This window comes from Myripristis murdjan, chromosome 8 (genome assembly GCF_902150065.1).
Source record: "Myripristis murdjan chromosome 8, fMyrMur1.1, whole genome shotgun sequence".
Classification (NCBI taxonomy): Eukaryota; Metazoa; Chordata; class Actinopteri; order Holocentriformes; family Holocentridae; genus Myripristis; species Myripristis murdjan.
Window position 1 is genome coordinate 7,350,001 of NC_043987.1, and position 20,187 is coordinate 7,370,187.

Sequence of the window (20,187 nt, forward strand, 5' to 3'; positions counted from 1 at the left end):
TGTTTCAATCTCTGTGATTTATTATTTATTTGCACACAGGGAGCACCTTCGGATTAGAGCTCCCCCCCACCTGTTTGTTACTTTGTGTAAAGCATGGCGATTTAATTGAACTGAATGAAAGATCTTAGAGGTTTTCTGTCCTTCATGCCATGCAGCCCATGAAAGCCCAGCCTCGCTGTCATGTAGGGTATGTAAGCTGGAGGAATCTGCTCGACTGAGTCTGCTATATTTCATTGTTTTTTTCTTTGGCGAGCCTGCAGCGGCACTGCAGTGTTTCCCCCCGATTGTTTTTTTTTTTTTTTTCTTAGCAGTAGAAGGCTTTTTCTGATGATGTCTAGGCCTGAATTTAGAGCCAAAACACTCCCCGACTGCTTTTTTTAGCTCCTCTTTTTAAAAAAAATCTTTTCCAAGCACTTCTTCCTTTCAAAATAATTGCGTAGTCACATGAATAATGTTAGGGCACCGCAGCCTTGCCCTTCTAATTTTTTACTTGTAATGTTGCTGATCAAGGCATTGAGGTGTGTAGAGGTTTTTCACAGCAGCCATCTTGACATGAATAGCGGGTAAACCCGAGTGTTACTAATGATGTTAATGAAGGTGCAGTTCCACTCAGGTCTAACAGAGCCACGGTCCTTCATGCTGGTTCACTGGAGAGACTCGGCTGCACTTGTTACAATTGGCCGTATAGTTCAATGTTTCTTGCATTATCCAATGTATTACATAGTTCAGGGCAGCTTGGCTGCTAAGCAGAGGACAGACACAGCAGGAGCCAGATGTACTTTCTCTATCTTGTTATTTAGGTCTGTTGCATTAGATACACGCCCAGTCAACATTCACACACATAGCATAGCACATTCCAGAAACAAGGCATGGACAGTGGTTGGCCTGTCCATGTCCGGGTAACTGGCCAATTATTCTCGGTTGCGTTTAAGTCCAACCTATGTACGGGGCAGGCCCAAGCCCAAGAACATAAATGTGTATCATTTCCTGATATCAGGGCGCTTTCTGACTGAGATCCTGTGGGAGCTCTGTCACACTGAGACCAGCGCTGCTTTGCTTTATATGTGACCATAATAAATATTGCATCAGAAAATAGAAGACTGACTCCGGTCTGTACTTGGGCTTTCAACAAAAGAATCGGGAGCTAACAATTGGTGCCGGTGACCCGGATTGATTGACTCTGAGACCGTGTCCGATTGAGGACCGCCGGAGTCGATCGGAGGAGAAATTTTTTCAGACAATTCCAGGGCCCTAAAACAAAGGTAAAGCAGAAAACCTTTTTCCATCTGAAATTTCTGCACATTGGACATACTAAATTAAATTGTCTGATTAATGCTACCCTCTGATCGCTAAATTCGCTAAAATCATAGTAGCCTAAAATTATGGGAAAATAAATAACTGTGTTATCAACTGAATGGTCACATGTAAAGTATGAACACATAGACTCACGTGAGGGAAGGTGAATAAGTGTCCTAGTTCTAATTTAAATTCTAAAATCTAAAGGTTTTATAGGACGCTAGAGTTTCCACTTAAAGTGATGCCGGATTATTGCCAAATAGTCCGATGCCGGATTATTGCCAAATAGTCAGAGACCAGAGAACAGAGAAAGTCTGATGTCAGGAAAAGGTTCTGATGTCAGGAAAAAGTTCTGATGTCGGGAAAAGGTTCTGATGTCGGGGAAAATCCTGATGCCACTAGGTGAAATTTCCTGTATTTCTGTAGACAACAGGCCTAAGGTTCAATAAGGATACAGGGAAAGTTTGTTATTTTTCATACCAATGTGGGGTGGTTTCCTACTTGATTGATGTTTTTACTGTGCATGTGGCAGTGTATCGAACAGCTGAGACTGGTCGAGAATTCCTGCACTGACACAGATCTCAAGTAGTTCTGAAAGGGGGGCATTGGAATAGATTAGAACGGGGATTTTTTAGTTTAGGGTGTTGCAGAGGTGGTGAATTAAAACGAGTGGTTAGACTGGGAGAACCCCCAGCGATTAAGCGCACAGAGCACTAGGCTCCGTGTAGAAGCTTCTTAATCGGGTCCCCACTCGGGCACTGTGCCATTCACCCTCTCTGAATAACACGTGTACATATTTCATGATGTTGCAAAAGGTTATTGACAAATGGAAGGACTGTAAACCCGGCTCCTTCTGGTCGGTGCTGTTAGAAACAGTAAAGAGGTGGCGTAAGAAAGCTACAAAGGAGGCAAAAGCAAAATTTCATGAGACAGGAGTATGGCAAAGAGGATGGGCAGAAAAAGAAGCAAAAAGGACAGAAACATTTCTGCCTAATTGCCAGTGTTGTTTGGGAGAAGTTAAATTCCCCATTCACGAGGTGCCAGTTAAGACCTTGACTTCTCCGGAGACACACTGTGCCGAGTTTAGAGATAACACGTCCAAACCAAAAACAATTCAGACTCAATGTGCCAGGCCCAGAGACAAAACAATTTCACCAAAAGCAACTGAGATTGCTCCGGCACCCACAACCTCGCCCCCTCCCTTCGCTGAGGCAAGGGCGATGTTGGAAGCAATCCAACACCAGATGCCTCAAAGTGAACCCACCAGCTCGAAAACAACTAGCACGCCTCCAAATACCACTTCTGCTATGGCAGAAGTAGAGCTACCTACTTCAGTCGTTTTGTCTGATACCTTTGAGCCCCCAACAGAACAATCTCGATCAGACGCTACACCGTCTGAACATGAATACGTGAACAGCCCTGGAGCTGCAGGTGGTGACAACACTGTACATGGGGCACCCTTTGCTGTTGAGCGAAGAGGGCTCCGTGATGGGAGAGTATCTGTTGATTCATCACGTCACCCTCACAGGCATGATCATGGCAACATTAACACTTGTTCAGACACCCATCGTCGTCACCATCAAATGCCTTTAGTGACAGCAACCACCACTGGAGGCCGCACCTCCACCTCTTATTCGCCCTTTTCTCTACTAGACACAACACTGATTAAGACCAAGCTGCCTGACATCAACAAAGGGGGTGCGCCTTGGATAAAGGCCTTTTTGGAGACATGCGCAGGCGTAGTCCCTGCTCTGGGTGATTTCAGACGCGTGTTTGCAACTTGCACGTCCTTGGGAATGTTGAGAGAAATAGAGCAACACTGTCTGACTGATGCAGACCCAGACGATGTGCCTTTGAGTCACTTGGTTCATTCTCTTTGGCCTGCCATAAGAGAAAAGTTTCCGGTGCAGATGCGGTCAGCTGAGTTGAGTCGCATCCCACCTGATGAGGATGAGAAAGGGGCTGCGTATTTACTTAGAGTACGGGAAATGTGGCAGGACAGAACTGGTGAAGATCCTGTTGACAATGAGACTCTTGAATTGCTATTTAGGGGAGCAGTTGAGGCTTCAGTGCCCCCGTCTACACAAGCTGCACTCAAAAAGGTGGTAGGACTGCCTGTCATGAACTATCACATGTGGGCGGCCCATGTCACTCAATACCTGGATAATGAGCTTGAGCAACGCATTCAGGAGAAAAAAGATTTGTTCTCCCTTAAGACACAGTTGGTTAAATCACAACTAAGGGAGATAAGAGATAAAGAAAAACAGAATAAAGCATCTGTTAAACAGCTTCTCCAACAGGCTCCTCCTCAAGTGCCACCCCCTGTGCAGCCCCCTCCTCAGGTGCCTTACAGCCCTCACCCGGAACTAACACCCTACCCTCATTCACAGGCGGTAAAACAGAACAGACCTTGTTGGTTCAAAAACGTTTGGCGAGGCAAACTATACGATCACAAGCCCAAATCAAGGCCAAGCAGAGATGATACATGCTACACATGCAGAGGCTACAGACACTGGGCTGCACGTTGTCCGACCTACTCACACCCACCAGACTTCCGTATTCCACAATATGCTTATGACATTTATCCGCCCCCACAGCATGGTTCTATTATGCCCTGCATGAACCAGATCAGGTTGCCATAGTCAGGTGCAGAGGACACCAAAAAGGAGATGGAGGGGACCATATAAGGTGGCTGAAGTTACATCACACTGTGTGAAGGTGTGGTTAACAGACGACAGGCTAAGTGACTGGATACACAAGACCCACTGTGTACTGACCCAGGACCCAGACGACAGAACATTGACTGAGGTTCGGACTGACTTAGGAACCTCTCCTACTGACACTGACTGGACACTTGACCTTGACTGGGACACACTTAGACACGGAGATGGCCATAATTGTATATAGGAGTGTATATATACTTTCTATTTTATTTCTATTTTTATCTATTTCACTAGCACAGTGCTGGGGTTGTTACCATTGCATTTCACTGCTGCTGTACATTCATGCATGTGACAAAGATGAATCTTGAATCTTGAATATTGTACCATGAGACTATGGACGTGAGGCAACAATGCGGCAGATATCAGAAATCAGAAATCTTAATTGTCATTATGCCAAAAGCATAACAAAATTATGGGGGTTTTCCATTTCCAGCGTTTCATCAGAAGAATAAAGGAGAAACAACTAACAACAAGATAAAAAATATATATATATATATGACAAGCAGTTTAAAAGCAACTGAAGCCTCAGTTAAACCAGAAAAAAATAGCATTCACACACAACAGAAGTACTTATGTACTTACGTCAGCAAGCGTATAGTGGAGGTCACTGTGCGTGCTCAAAAGGGACAGCCCTTATCTCATAACATTGGCAACAACGCCATTTAAAGGATATCACTAAATATTTCGCACCATGGACAGGATACAGGGCCTGTCTCTCTCTCTTTCTCTATTTTACACACATACACACACACACACATACACACACACACACAAAGCATTTACACCACCTTTAATAGCAGCTTTAAATGATAGGCCTTTGAATTACTGGAATCATGAAATGCACACACATAATTTGAGTTCAGATTACATAGTCTGGAAATATTAGAACCTTCCACTTTCCATGGAAAGTTCTTGCAAGAAACAAGTTGTGTGACAGACTGCAATAAAGGCTATTTACATTTAGACAACATAAATAAATTCAGGGTTATGAAGGAAAATATGCAGATGTGTTGGATTCCGGAAAATAAAAGAATAATGAATTGCTCTAAAATGACAACACATTAAAATATTAAAGCTCAGAGAGAGCGGAAAGGGCTGGGGAGTTTTTCTGATACAGAGGCTTCCTGAAAGATAGTAATTGACTTTATTGATATGGGGGATCTGACTATCATTTCTCAAAATGTAAATGGACTCAATAATTGTATCAAAAGAAAGAAAATTTTACAACAAATGAAAAAACAAAAAGGTGACATATTATTTTTTCAAGAAACACACTTGACACAGGAGGAACATAAGAAGTTAGGTATGATTGCAAACGCTCAGGTTTTCTCCTCTTCCTATAACTCATCAAGGAGAGGAGTAGCCCTTATCACAAAAAATTACATAGCATTCCAAAAGACAAATAGTATAACAGATAGGGAAGGACGATATGTCTTGGTGATGGGCAAAATAGAAAACATAGAAATAACCTTAATAAACATTTATTACCCACCAGACGAGTATACTGAACATATGAACCAAATTATCGATTTAATAATAACTGAAGGAAGAGGAAAAGTTATTATTGGGGGTGACTGGAATCTAATCCTAAACCCTACCCTGGATTCAACATCAAGAATTAAACATAGGTCCGAGAAAACTGCAAATATCCTACGTAAAGCGTGGAGAGAACTGGGGATAATAGATGTCTGGAGAACCTTACATCCAAAAACAAAAGACTATACATATTATTCTAATAGACACGCCCAAATAATAGATTGGACTATTTCTTCATGTTTAACAAAGATATATCAACTGTCAAAAACTGCATTATTGGAACAGCAACACCATCGGCTCATGCAATGGTTACCTTAACAGTAAAACTAAATTCAATAAAGGGGAAAAATTTGTGGAGGATGAACAACTCACTTCTGCAAGATGAAGATTTTAAAGATACTGTTAAAAAAAAAAAACGCTAAGTGAATACTTAGCACTAAACGATACTGAAGAAATATTAATAGCATAATCTTGTGGGAAGGGTCGAAAGCTGTCTTAAGGGGAGAAATAATTAGATACTCATCATAAGAAAAAAACAGCAGGAAAAAGCTAAGACAGAACTTGAATCACAAATAAAAGTACTAGAAGACAAACATAAAAATCACATGATCCAGAATTAAATAAACAATTGAAAACGAAACGAGCTGACTTAGATAAAGTGCTGACAGAAGAAGTAGAGGAATCCTTAATACTTACTAAACAAACACATTATGATGGAGGAACGAAATCAAGGAAAGTTTTAGCCTACAGACTCAAGAAACAAAAAAGTAAATCTTATGTCACCAAGTTAAATCTGGATACAGATGAAGTCCTAACAGAAAAAATGAAATTGCAGATGCATTTGCAAAATATTATGAGGCATTAAATAAAGATGATAATGACAAAGTATATGCAAAAGAAACTGAGGCATATCTTGAGAAACTAAAGCTAAAACAAGTTTTACCAACACAAAATGACAAACTTGTTAGGAAAATAACGGAAGAGGAAATATTAAATCAAATTAAGATATTAAAAAAAGAGAAGTGCCCAGGAGACGATGGCTACCATAATGAATTTTATAGAGTTTCAAGGATTGCTTTTACCCCTTTTATATAAAGCCTATAATTTTGCGTTAGAATCGGGAACCTGGGCAGCAACATGGAATTCATCTGTAATCACTGTCATCCATAAGGAGGGAAGAGATAAAACAGATAGATCTTTCTATCGTCCAATTTCATTATTAAACACCGGCCAAAAAAAATATATATATATATTAACAGCCATATTAGCCAACAGACTTAAAGTTATCATGCCAGATTTAACAGACAATGACCAGTCTGGTTTCATTCCCAATAGACTCTTATCAGACAATATAAGGCGCACACCTGACATCATTGATTACTCAGAAAAAATAGTAAAGACTTAGTTCTACTGACACTCGATGCGGAGAAAGCCTTCGATAGGGTCCTGTGGCCATTTATTTTTCCATATACACAAGGGAACAAGACAAGGGGACCCACTGTCTGCACTTATCTTTGCTTTATGCATGGAACCGCTTGCTGAAGTGATAAGGAAACAAAACAAGATAAAAGGGGTAACTATAGGTTCAGAATGTCATAAACTGGCACTATATGCGGACGATATTATGTTATATCTTACGTCACCAGAACATTCAATTCCAGAACTAATGAAAATAATAAAAGAATATAGGGTCCATTCAGGGTATAAAATCAACGAAAGTAAATGTGAGGTTATGTGTATAGGTAAACAGGTTACAGACAAATTTAAAGGAAATCTCAGATTTAAATGGAATCAAAATGCAATAAAATATTTAATAGTGGTAATCCATAATGATCCAGATAAAATGTACGAGGCCAATTATCAAAACCTAGAAAATAAAATAAAACAAGACTTGAACAGGTGGCAAACAATTCCTGAGTCAATATTTAATAGGGTAGACACAATAAAAATGATGGTACTTCCACAATTTATGTTCCTCTTCCAAGCCCTACCAATTTCGATACCTCCACAAAGTTTCAAGAGGTGGAACAGAATAATAACTAATTTCATTTGGAACAATAAAAGGAAAAGGGTTAAACTGAAAACACTAATAAAATCTAAATAACATGGTGGATTGGCACTCCCAGACCTACAAAAGTACTTCCATGCCACCCAAATTAGCATTATAATGAAATGGACCAACGATAACACAAAAGCCAAATGGTTTAAGATAGAAAAAGAACTAGCGCCACTTTCAATAAAGACCTTACCGTTCATTGAAAAAAGATATTACACAATTGAAAGGACAAAACAAATGGACTAACATTACGATGCACCACTGGAAACAGGTTTGTAAAAGATATAAAATAGACAATGACTTATTTTATCTGAGAGAAATGGCATAGGATCCCCAGTTTAGACCAAACAAAATGGACAGCGTGCTAAAGGTCTGGGCATAAAAAAGGACTGCAAATATACTCGCACAGGATACTTAGAATTGCAGCTCTGAAGCAAATAACGAGAAACTGGCAAAAACCTATTTCACCTCTTTTCAATAACTGGAAATTAACAGTAAACAATATTTTAGAAATGGAAAGAATCACATATAGAATTAGAAATCAAGAACCAGAATATCTGAAAAGATGTCATAGGTGGTTTGAATATATGGAGAACAAATAAAAATCTAAAAAAACAATTGGCTGCTCCTTCATTAATGACCTGCCAGAACAGACTGGCCCTAGATTTCCTCTTAGCTAAAAAAAGGAGGTGTGTGTGTTATGCTCCTCAGGACTGTTGCGTCTTCATCCCAGACAATACTGCACCAGACAGCTCTATAACTCGAGCTCTCTATAGCTTAAAGACCGTATCAGAAGAATTGACAGAACATTTAGGGATCCCTTAGCTGATTGGCTTGATCTACATTCGAAAATTGGAGAATTTTGATAGTTTCTGCATAAATTCCCTGCACCACCTCCTTATAGATTAATTTAACACCCCAGAAAGATGATTCCTGTGGTCTCCCTCCCTGAGCCCGGGGAGGACGAGACTGAAGTGGACCTGGACGAAGACGACTACGATGAAGACCAAGAAGACCGTTTTTGTATCCCTGAACCCCATATAGACACATGATATACGCTAATGCTAATACATAACCATATACTCGCATACACATAGGGGCGTGAGACTTATAGGCTTTCATAGAAATGTTTACTGTTTTCCATAAATTGTGCAAGATGAATTGCTGCTGATAGTTGCTAATAACACTTACACATAGCCAGCTTACACATATCTGCTGACATATAGGTTGCTAGGAAGGTAGGAACATATGCCTCTGCTTAAGATTTAAATTATGGGTTTTTGCTGTTGATAAAATAAGAGTATACCAAACGGGGGCATTAAAACTTGATGTTTGATTGTGTTGCTTATTTAGGCTGGGAATCACTGGCAGTTTGGGGGGGCTGACTGGCTGGTTTTCCGCCTAAAGCGGTACCGCAATGAAGAATAACATTCTGACCTAGCTTTGTTGACATAATAAAATTATGTCAAAAGGGGGATTGTTACAATTGGCCGTATAGTTCAATGTTTCTTGCATTATCCAATGTATTACATAGTTCAGGGCAGCTTGGCTGCTAAGCAGAGGACAGACACAGCAGGAGCCAGATGTACTTTCTCTATCTTGTTATTTAGGTCTGTTGCATTAGATACACGCCCAGTCAACATTCACACACATAGCATAGCACATTCCAGAAACAAGGCATGGACAGTGGTTGGCCTGTCCATGTCCGGGTAACTGGCCAATTATTCTCGGTTGCGTTTAAGTCCAACCTATGTACGGGGCAGGCCCAAGCCCAAGAACATAAATGTGTATCATTTCCTGATATCAGGGCGCTTTCTGACTGAGATCCTGTGGGAGCTCTGTCACACTGAGACCAGCGCTGCTTTGCTTTATATGTGACCATAATAAATATTGCATCAGAAAATAGAAGACTGACTCCGGTCTGTACTTGGGCTTTCAACAAAAGAATCGGGAGCTAACACACTTAAATGGAACAGAGCCTTCATTAATGACATCATTAACACCTGTATTTAGCTGCTATTTCATGTCCAAATGGCTGCTGTGAAAAAGGTCAACTGTAGCTTTCTTACTGAAATGCCTGACATGGAAATTCAGTATAAATGCTGCGATGGCCCATTCTGCATGTTCAAAGCTATAGGACAAAGATCTTGCAAGTATACGGAAGGCTAATTCATTTACTTATGGAGGAAAAAAAATCTGCCTTGTTTTTCTGAATTAACGAGATAATTATCTCAGAATTCTGAAAATAGTTTTCATGGGGAGAAAAATTCTGCTGTTTTTCTAAATTATTGAGAAAATGATCTCTGAGAAACGTTTACAATTGAATTGAGATAATTATCTCAGAATTCTCATTAATTCAATTAATTTCATGGAAAAATAACTCTGCCTTGTTTTTCTGAATTAATAGGATAATTGTGTGAGAATTCTGAAATAATTATCTCGTTAATTCAGAGAAATTGTAGAATTTTTCTCATTGTTTTTCATTATGCTTGGTACAAAGTGTGTGTATCACTGTAATGTGAAGAAACAACAACTCTACAACAGAAAGATTGAGATAACAGTTTTCTGAAAGGTCAGTGTCGCTCACCACGTCGTAGTGTCCGTGCTGCGCTGACAGGTGGAGAGGAATCTGCCCCTCGTCTGATTGGCCGTTGACTGACGAACCAGATTTCAGCAACATCTTCATAGGCTCCGCCTTCCCCTGCCAGGCCGCGTAGTGCAGCGGCCGCATGCCTACACACACAAATACACACATACAGCACATACAGTGCACGAATACAGAAATACACACATGCAAACACACAAATATGAGATATGAGAGTCCATATCCATTAAATTAATGAGATACTGATCGATGCACATTTATATGAGTGTGTGTCTGTGTGTGTGTGTGTGTGTGTGTGTGTGTGTCTCACCCTTTTGGTCTCTGATGTCGACAGCAGCCTGTGATTCCAGCAGAATAGAGATGAGCTCCAGGTTCCCATTGAGGGCCGCATGGTGCAGTGCAGCAAACCTAAACACGAACACACACACACACACACACACACACACACACACACACACAATCACAGGTCAGTGATAACGGTAAAGACAGCTTAGCATGACAGTCAGATTTAAGAGCAGAGGATTAAAACCAAACATCTGATGTTCAACCACATCTACTGGAGCCACAGAGCAGCACAGAGGATGGGGGAGGGAGGAAAGACAAATCAGAGGGGATGTAGCATAATATGTAAAGGATACAGTGTGTGTGTGTGTGTGTGTGTGTGTGTGTGTGTACGTATGTAGTCCAGAGGGTGTATGTGGAGAAGATGAGACTGATATGTCAGCACTGATGGATAAGCATGAGAAAGGGGAGAAGGAAGAGAAAGCATCACAGCACCCAGGGATACAGACAAACACACACACACACACACACACTAACACACACACGCACACACTGACAAGCATCTCCCTGACTCCACCTATCAGTCTTCTCTTCCTTCCGTCTCTCTATCCTCATCCCCTCTCTGTGCAGAGATTTGCTGTTTGCTGTCAGGCGTTCTTGCAGACGGCCTCGCGAGGGGCCCTACGCTACGACCTTGGAAAGATGAATCACGAATCGGAGCTTGACAAGTTAAGTACCACGCAGGTCTGCAGTCAAACCTGCACAGCTCAGGACAGTGATCCTCCGTTGCTGGAGGCCAATGAAGAGATAAAGGTTAACACAGTGTTTGTTAGACTGGTGCTGCTGCTCTGTATCACAAATCTGCAAACTCTCACACACTTTCCAAACACAGCTATCTGTGCCAGGATTTAAAAAAAAAAAAAAAAAAAAAAAACAGGGGACACCAGAGTTTCTTCATGTCAGTGACGTCAAATGAAAAAAACTTTTGCTGCATCTCAACAAAGTCAAAAGTGAGAAATTCCCAGCTTGAAAGCCACAGGGGACAAAAAAAAAACATGGAACCTCACCAGCCTGTGTCAAACTGCGTGTTCATGCTTGTTGGTCTGAAATTGTCTATTCAGTGAAGTCTGGGACGATCTAAAGGCTGTAGGCTATCAAACACAGCGACAACGACAAGGTTGGAAAAGGAGTGAGAAGTGCAAGAACAGTGAAACTAAATGTGGAGCAGAAAAGACCCATTCATAAATATGAATGAACATCAGCGCTGCTTTGTTTCACAGCAGATTAACCAGCTTTACAGACACGACGTAGCTTGGCTTTAAGCTGGATGCCAATGAGCGCGTTTACATGCACACCATATTCCTGTATTATGCGGAATATCCTCAATATTCCGGTTGCGCACGTGTCATGTAAACACGCACCGAACCCGATTAAGGTCATATTCCGGTTGGAGAAAATTCCGAATCAGACCCCTGGCATATGCCTGTTCCAACCGGAATATTGAGGCATGTAAACACCTTAGTCGGAAAACGCCCCATACCGGAATATTCAGTTACATCTGCGCATGCTTGATTCGCAAGGAATTCTGGGGCGTCTTTGTTGCTATGGTTACTGCAAGCGGGGAGAATGACATGGCGAAAAGCAGCAAGACACAGTATTTTTGGAGACTTAAAGAAAGACTTAAATATCATGGAGTATATCGATGGGAGAAAACACAGAAATAGTGACAGCTTCTTCTTCCTCTGTATTTCCAGCAGACCAGATGCCTATACGCGTACTGCTGCCCCCCGCAGCTGAGTGTCGCATTACGTAAGAGAGTGGAATACGCCGAAACACGGGAATATGCCAAGTAACATGTAAACGGAATATTCCAGTTGCTGCAGCGCACATAAACACCTTATTCAGAAAATTACCTTAAGCAGAATATTGACCCGAATCAGAATATGGCGTGCATGTAAACGTAGTCAAATAAAGGTAGACAGCTCACCAAAATGAGGGCGGGACTAACAGTGCACTTCCTGTCTCACGATGAAAAGATCCATATTGCAGCTTTCATCTCTTCAACTCTGCCGATCCCATCAGAGGGGCTGTCATTAGAACTTAATTTGGATTTCTAGTGGAGATCCCGAGGTTTCCAAAGATACTAAATTTGCGCTGCTAAATCACTAAGAAATTTGTATAAAATGATGCACAAGACGTCACTTTGATGGAATGCTGAAGCCATAAAACAATGGCATATTATGTTTGAATATTTCACTCAATATCAGTGCACCAGCAGATACAGGATATGTATGTGACACTGTCATACATACAAAATGTTTTTTCTCACGGAAGGCGACTTAAGGGGATATTTAAAGGAAAATTGCAGTTTGAGGCTGGCTTTACACGGTTCAACTCCAACACAACTTCAGCTCCAAGTAAAGTATGTTCCTTGCACAGAACTCAGTTGTGCTGGAATTCAGTAGGAGAACCATCCAATGAACATTATGAATTTTGTTTTACATTTTGGAGTAAAGCATTAAAGGATTATTACGGCATTTTAGATGAGTTTTGTTATGTGGCGACAGTAAAAGTTTCATTTGCAACTCCCAACTAATTCCATGAAAAATACACTGCATAAAGCCAGGATGAGGCCACAGAATGCTGAGAATCAAACTTCATTATATTTCGAGGATTATAGATGTTACAAAATAATCCTGAGCAGCCCTCGAGAATCCAGTCATCAGGGTGCAGAGTGCTCCTGTCTTTCTGCGCTACCAGGTAATTTTCACTCCAGCTGTCTATCAGGGTCCGCTGTAGACCTGGCCTGGTTTACAATGAAGTACCTGATAGGACGGAGAAGCAGCAGGGCTCCCCACAGACCAGATTTGAGGGCCCCTGTAGTTTAAAGTTTATATCAGATAAGTGTTTCTCAACAGCTTAAAGGCTGAAAAATCTTGCCTAAGTTAGTTGGTGTTCTGACTTAAAGGGCCATTTTATCGCGTTTTTCCTTGTAGGACACAGGAGGTCAGAATTTCTGCTTGTCTGACATCTCTGGAACACAGCACCTGCCCACAGTCCCTCATGAGATAAAGGTTTTGCCCCCCACACGAGAGGATTTTTTTATGCTCTGTACCCGCTGTTGGCAGGGGAGATAACACAGCGTGCAGTGGGAATTGTGAAAAAGTGAAATTAAATTGATCCTCATCTTGCTGGGCTCCCTCTGGAGTCCCCACACAGCTCCCCGCGGTTCCCTTGACCCCAGCTGTGGAAAGTGCTGCTATAGATCATCATTAAAAAGGTCAAAGTATCTTGCAAACCAGCCTGGAGTGGTGCACCTGTATAATCAATATCATATTTTCTTGTATAAAGGTCCCGAGAGAACCAATTTTGCTGAGCAAGTTAGAAATACAAGTCTGCCATCCAGCTGGTGCATACTTGGATATTATTATCTGAACTCCACCTGTTCAAAATAAGCATAATCAACCTATTGCCTGCGCTTATAGAATTTATATCTGCTTACTGTGCCCTCTGTCTGCAGTGATTTGGGAAAAGAGCTTTTACATAGGCTGCCTCCTTGTCTTAAGCTTGTCTCTGTGACATCTTTTCTCTTCTTCAATCTCTTCTTCAAAAGATGCAGGATGGCTTAACATGTAGGTAAGTGCTTCTAGACCTTTCTTTGCATTTGGCCTTTAAGGTTCGGCTCAGTTCATTGCGATAGCATTAAGCCAATGAAACCTGAGCAAACTTGATTTCTAGGGCTGAGTTCAATTAAGCGAAGAATTGATTCAAATCGATCTTCATTATCGATTCATTTAATCCCTCAGTGAGTTGCTTTGGGGTCAGTTCTTAATGTAAACATTCATATTTTCAATAATGCACCAGGTTGGAAGGTTTGCTTGGACAATTTACAGCATTAGTACTTTATGAATCTGTTCCATGTGCAATCAAAATTGGTGCTGTGACTGACATAATCCTAACTGAATCGATATAGAAATGCATTTAATCGGAAATCAAACAAAGCAAATTAGCAAGAAATTAGTAAACTGTTACACGAAAATGATGCAAAATGACCAGTAAGTTACAAATTACAATTACAGTTACAAAAAATACAAAATAAACTATTTCAAGAAATCTATCTCAAAGACAAATCAAAATCTCTTCTGCCCTGCCGTCTTCCTCTATAGGAGCTTGTCTCCCATAGAGGAATATCTCCTCTACAACACATATAATTTGTCAGAACTAGTGTGACTTCACATGTCAGGAGGACTGAAAAACCCAGCTGAAAAACTAAACTGAGGAACAGTGTGGAAAACATAGAGAACAAACAGAGAGACAGGCTGATACATTCACATTTTAGACATTAAATTGACGGTCTAATCCAGAATGACTCAGTATGACAAGACAGAAGGATGGACAGAAAGATAAACAGACACACAGAGCAAGAGATAAAAACAGTCAAACACAGAGACACACTAAAGGATGAACTGAAATGAATAGAGAAAGACAATAGTTTGTTTCAACAGAAAAAAATTGAATTATCATGTGATTAATAAAATAATGCAAATGGTTCGGTAAAGACAAAGTTTTGCTTTTTGCTCTGCATAGGGCATTTCATCCCTTTTCAGCTGTAATCCCACATATTCTGCAGAAACAGAGCATGTGGTGGCTGCAATGCTTGCGTGCTTCCTGCTGTCACAAGAGCAGCTCCCTAAATCTTGTTATCCTACAGGGCGACTTTGGCTAAGATTAGTTTCATTTTCTGATCTCTGCCTCCAGGCAGCTTAGGGGGCATGCACTGGTTATCGCTCAGCTATCATAGTCCCAGTGTACAGACACACAGAGGACATTAGAGTGTATCAGTATGAGTTATGGGGCCATTTTAGCACCACAGGTAACTGGGACGAGACCGAGCCACCAGCAAACAAACACACTGGAAGTATCTGTGTCATCATGTGTCCCTATGAATAGTTTTGGTTGGATTTGGTGGCTGATGCCAGTACAGAGAGAAAAGTGCAACAAGTGGGTGCTGCCTGCTTTCGGAAACACTTCATTTAAGTGGGTCACAAATTTCATGATAAGTAGGTAATTAGCAAGTAACATATTTGAAATTTCTTTGAAATTACCACTAAATTGCATCAAGTTTGACTGTGTCATCAAAGTCAGGTGTATTTTCATGTAAAAATCTTGCTTATTGCTGCTTTAATTATAGTCAGGATGTCTGCAGTGATCTATATGAAGTGGCATTGTAGAGATCCTTCACACTAAAACACATTTTTTGAGTTGTCAACTGGATTTGGTTCTATTTGGTCATGAAATACAACAGCTCCAGTCATGTTGTTAATGTGTCGGCCCAGATGTGCCTCATTCATTTCACTAAATGGTTTTCAGTTTCTCCTCCAGAAGTCGGCATTCAGGTGAATTTGAGGCCATGCTCAAGGAGAAGTGTTGTAAGATACATTATTTGGTTTAAAAAAAATAAATAAATAAAAATAAAAATGTTATTATTGCTGCAGCCCATCACTGTGCACGCACACACACACACACAGACACACACACACACGACTGCAAACACACCACCCCATTCCTCTTCTCATCAACCCGGCCTAACCTCAAACCGCTCTCCTCTCCCCCGCTCTTCACGCCCACAGCGCTGCATTTATTAAAATCATGCAGTAGTTGGAGAGAAGCTCAAACTGGCTGCAGGATTTAATAGAGAGAGACACGCCAAGACACGTTTACACCGTAACAAGTGTAGTGTAATATGTGTTCATGTTCTGTCGGGTCTTTGTCATTTCGGGATGAAAACAGGCAATAACCACCTCTCAGCGAAATGCGGGATGTGTTACTTTATGGGCTGATTCTGGCGATAGTCTTGTCGGTGTACTTAAATGTAACCACTGGAAAATTGAGACAGTAAGTCAGTTTTTGGACTGCAAAAATCTCAATCCTAACAGTTTAGTCTCATATTCAGTGCTAGAATATTTTTTTTTCTCTCTAAGATCCCTCTAACAAGTGAAAAAATCTGCCAGCTGGATGAGATAATCCCACGTATTTCCAATGATAACCACCGTGTTTCCACAATCCTCTGGAATCAAGTTTCATTTGCTTGATCCTAGCGAGCTGATGTGCCTTATTCTGCCTTGTTTTAATATATGTTTACTTACACATATGTATAGAAGTGCAACTGCATCGGAAACAAGTGAGATTACCTCATCCCAGTGGAAGATTTTTTTCATTTGTAAGAAAAAAAAGACTTTAGATTTAAAAACTGAAAATGACACTTAATGACTTGTTAAGATGGAGATTTTTTTTTTCTCGCTCAAACAGGTGTGTACTCTTTACTGACCCTGTGCTCCTGTTGGGCCCGAACTCAGTTCCGCTCCTCTGCGATTGGAGGCTGAATGCCCTGTAACCATGGAGACGCTCGCTCGGCCACGCTGCCAGCTCTGCTGCTGGCAAGCAGCGCGTGTACGAGTGTGTGTTTGCATGCTTTTCAATTATTGCGTGTGAATAAAAGGAAGTGGTGTGAGTTTTCGTGTGAGAGAGCAATGCACTGTATAAGGGAAGATATATGGGAAAATATGTGGGAGGGAGAGAGAATTGCCATGTGTGTGTGTGTGTGTGTGTGTGTGTGTGTGTGTGTGGAGTAGCATACTAAAGAGCGCTGTACTCTCAGCGTGACCTGTTCTAGTTTTTCTATTCACTGCAAGATCACACGCCACTCTTTCAATCCTCATCTCTTTTTCGCTCCTTCCGCTCAATCTCTCCACTTTCCTCTTTGCCTCTTCCCTTAGTTCAGATTTTGATTCCACCACTTGCTCCCTGCTCCTCTTCCCTCTCCTCACCTCTAGTTTTCCTCCGCTCCCACGGCTCCCACACCTCCTCCCCATTTTTACGGGATTTTTCCTTGTTGCGAAACTGTTGCAAATTCTTCTTCTTTCATTGTTTACTTCCCTGCTGCTTTGACTTGTGAAAAACAACAATTAGCTTTTTTTCAATCAACACCTGTCAAGTGACAAAGGCAGAAAAAAAACAATGCATTGATGAATGGAAATAATTGTTAATTACTGATTTAATTAAACCGTCAAGACGTAGAAAGGTGAAGAGTTTTGATTGTACATTCAGATATCAGGGGTGAAAGAGGCTCTTCATTAACATCAAATGTTACATTATTAATTATTCTTAACTGGAAAAGTAATAATGCATTACTAAATGTGCTGTTAGAGTGATCACGCTGAATTTCCATACCTCCAAGCAGTGGATTGTCTTAATGATTGAGGTGTTTACATCTAATCCACTGCAACATGAATTCAGATCTGAGTGAGCTGCTGCGTAATAAATTAAACAGGACCGCAATTAAAACTTGTTGTCAAATATGAAGAGATGACTTCAGGGTCCCAGGACGTCCCAGCAGCCCAGAACTGGCCTAATGTATGTACACTGGCATGTGTAACCCACTTAGCATAACAAACACGGAGCAGGCGGAGGAAACACTCCCTCTGCGCATGTGTGTTAACCCACTTCTGGGTCTTAGCGACGACTCCGTCTTCCCCTCGCTTTCCCCTGCAGGGTTAAACAGGGATAACGTTACACAATGCCTTACTGGGCTGTGTAACATAGCAGCGCGTGCGTGCGTGTGTGTGTGCGTGCGTGTGTGAGTGTGCGTTTTGCACTGCGGAGTGTGTGTCAGTGGGGTGTATGCGTGTGGGGGAGGGGCAGGGAAGCCCTCGCCTCTGCCAAGTAGTAAAACCTGCCATGCAATATTTATACCTCCCCTCTTTTTTCTCTCCGTCGCCCTTCTCCTCCTTCACACATCCGCCTCTCTCTGTTCCCCTCTTCCTCCATCCCTCCATCTCTTGCTGTCTTCCTGCCTCTTCTACAGCCCCTCTTTGGCTTGCCCTCCACCTCTTCTCTTTCTCCTCCTGCATGTCTTCTCCTCTTCCCTCCATCCTTCCTTCTTGCCTCCGTCTCTCCTCCTCCTCCCCTGTTTACTATCCTTCCACACCTATTTCCCTTCTCTCTTTCCTCTCCTCCTCTTCCATCCCCCTGAACCCCCATCCGCGTCCCTCCTCTACTCGGTCTCCGTTGCCGTGGAGATGCTTCTCCTCTCCCGATCTGACGATTCATTGCTGCAATCAGAAAACGCATCGACACCAAGTTTCAGTGTTGATAGACCGCAGTGATGCGAAATAAAAACGATCATAATCAATCATAATCAAATGGGACAGTGGCACGAACATATTTCTGAGCCTTTAGTGTCTATAAAATTCATTAAGACCGCGGCGCAGAGTTCTTAACCACAGGCCAATTTGAACTGCGGCAACAGAACGCATTGCCATCGATCGGTTTTATCACTATGAGACAGGTGTGTGTGGTCAAATGAGGCTCGTATAACTTCTTTCTTCATTTTAATTCATTTCATTTTTTTAAATTTCATTTCATTTTCCAATGTAAATAAATTAACTATCAAATTAAAGTTACTGGTCAGGTCAAAGAACCTTGATCTTGGGGGTCCATGACAGATGAATTTCAAATTTCAACTCTTGATCCTTGATTTCCATTCTTCCCTCCATCTTCACCTCCTTCTCTCATGCCCCCCTCCCTGCTCTCTCCCTGGCAGGTTTGGTCGACCCCTCCCCCATTTGTATTCCACATACACACACACACACACAGACACACAGACACACAAAATCCCTACATGCGGTTGTACTGCCGCACAATCAACCTCCTCTAACAAGCTTTAGCTTTACACTGGTCCTCTTCACCTGTCACACACACACACACACACACACACACACACACACACACATACGATTTGACCTACTTTTAGTAATGAGGGATTTTTTCATGCCTCCCAGGCCTTCCTGAAACACACTGGTCCAACAATCGCACAGTGAGGATACACACTCCTCACCATCATCATCATCATCGTCATCATCATCATCATCCTCACTGTGTTGTCTGCAATCATCATCGTCACTGTCACAAAAAAAGTCATACGATTTTACACAAAGAAGCTTGGACAGGTGCTGCAGTGGAAGGAGAAAGAATAACAAAAGAAAGAAAGAAAGAAAGAAAGAAAGAAAGAAAGAAAGAGAGAACGAAAGAAAGAAAGAAAGAAAGAAAGAAAGAAAGAAAGAAGCAAGGAAGGAAGGTAGGATGAAAGGACCTAAGGATGAAAGAAAGAAAGAAGGAAGGAATAAAGGATCTTCTTGTCTTCTTATCTCATTTATTTCCCATCCGCTGGTGTGCGATTTACAAGAACCTCTTCAATAACAGACTCCAAATAAACTGCTTACGCGTGCGTGTGTGTGTGTGTGTGTCTGTGTATATGTGTGTGTGTGTGTGATAACATGCAGGTGCATGCTTGCTGTGCTTTTATATGCAGTGTGGCTGTGTGTGCATGTTTGAGTATGTATCTGCATATTCTGACTGTGTATGTGTGCCTGTGCCTTCGTGTGTGTGTGTGTGTGTGTGTGTGTGTGTTGATGGCTCCTGGCTCCCGGCTCATATATCACATTGTCTGTGTGTGTGTCCTGGTGTCTCTGCTGTTTGCTAATCAGTGTCTGTCACTCTGCCCATTATGCAGCTGCCTGCTTGTTTATTACACTGCAGGATACAGCATGTGTGTGTTGTATGTGCGCATGAGGTCATCTGTGTGCGTGTGTATGTGTGTGTGTGTTCTTTCTATTAGCACATATGTATGT

General features: G+C 41.6%; 1 protein-coding gene across 2 annotated transcripts in view; it reads right to left on the reverse strand.

Annotated features, from left to right (window-relative positions):
• caskin1 (CASK interacting protein 1) overlaps positions 1–20,187 on the reverse strand; it is a 136,079-nt gene that overhangs the window by 43,760 nt on the left and 72,132 nt on the right. For both annotated transcript variants that reach the window (XM_030058905.1, XM_030058903.1), the window contains exons 3-4: positions 10,527–10,624; positions 10,199–10,344 (exon numbers count right to left, since the gene is read on the reverse strand). In XM_030058905.1, the coding sequence (XP_029914765.1) occupies positions 10,199–10,344; positions 10,527–10,624 (244 nt within the window). The remainder of the gene's footprint in view (positions 1–10,198; positions 10,345–10,526; positions 10,625–20,187) is intronic.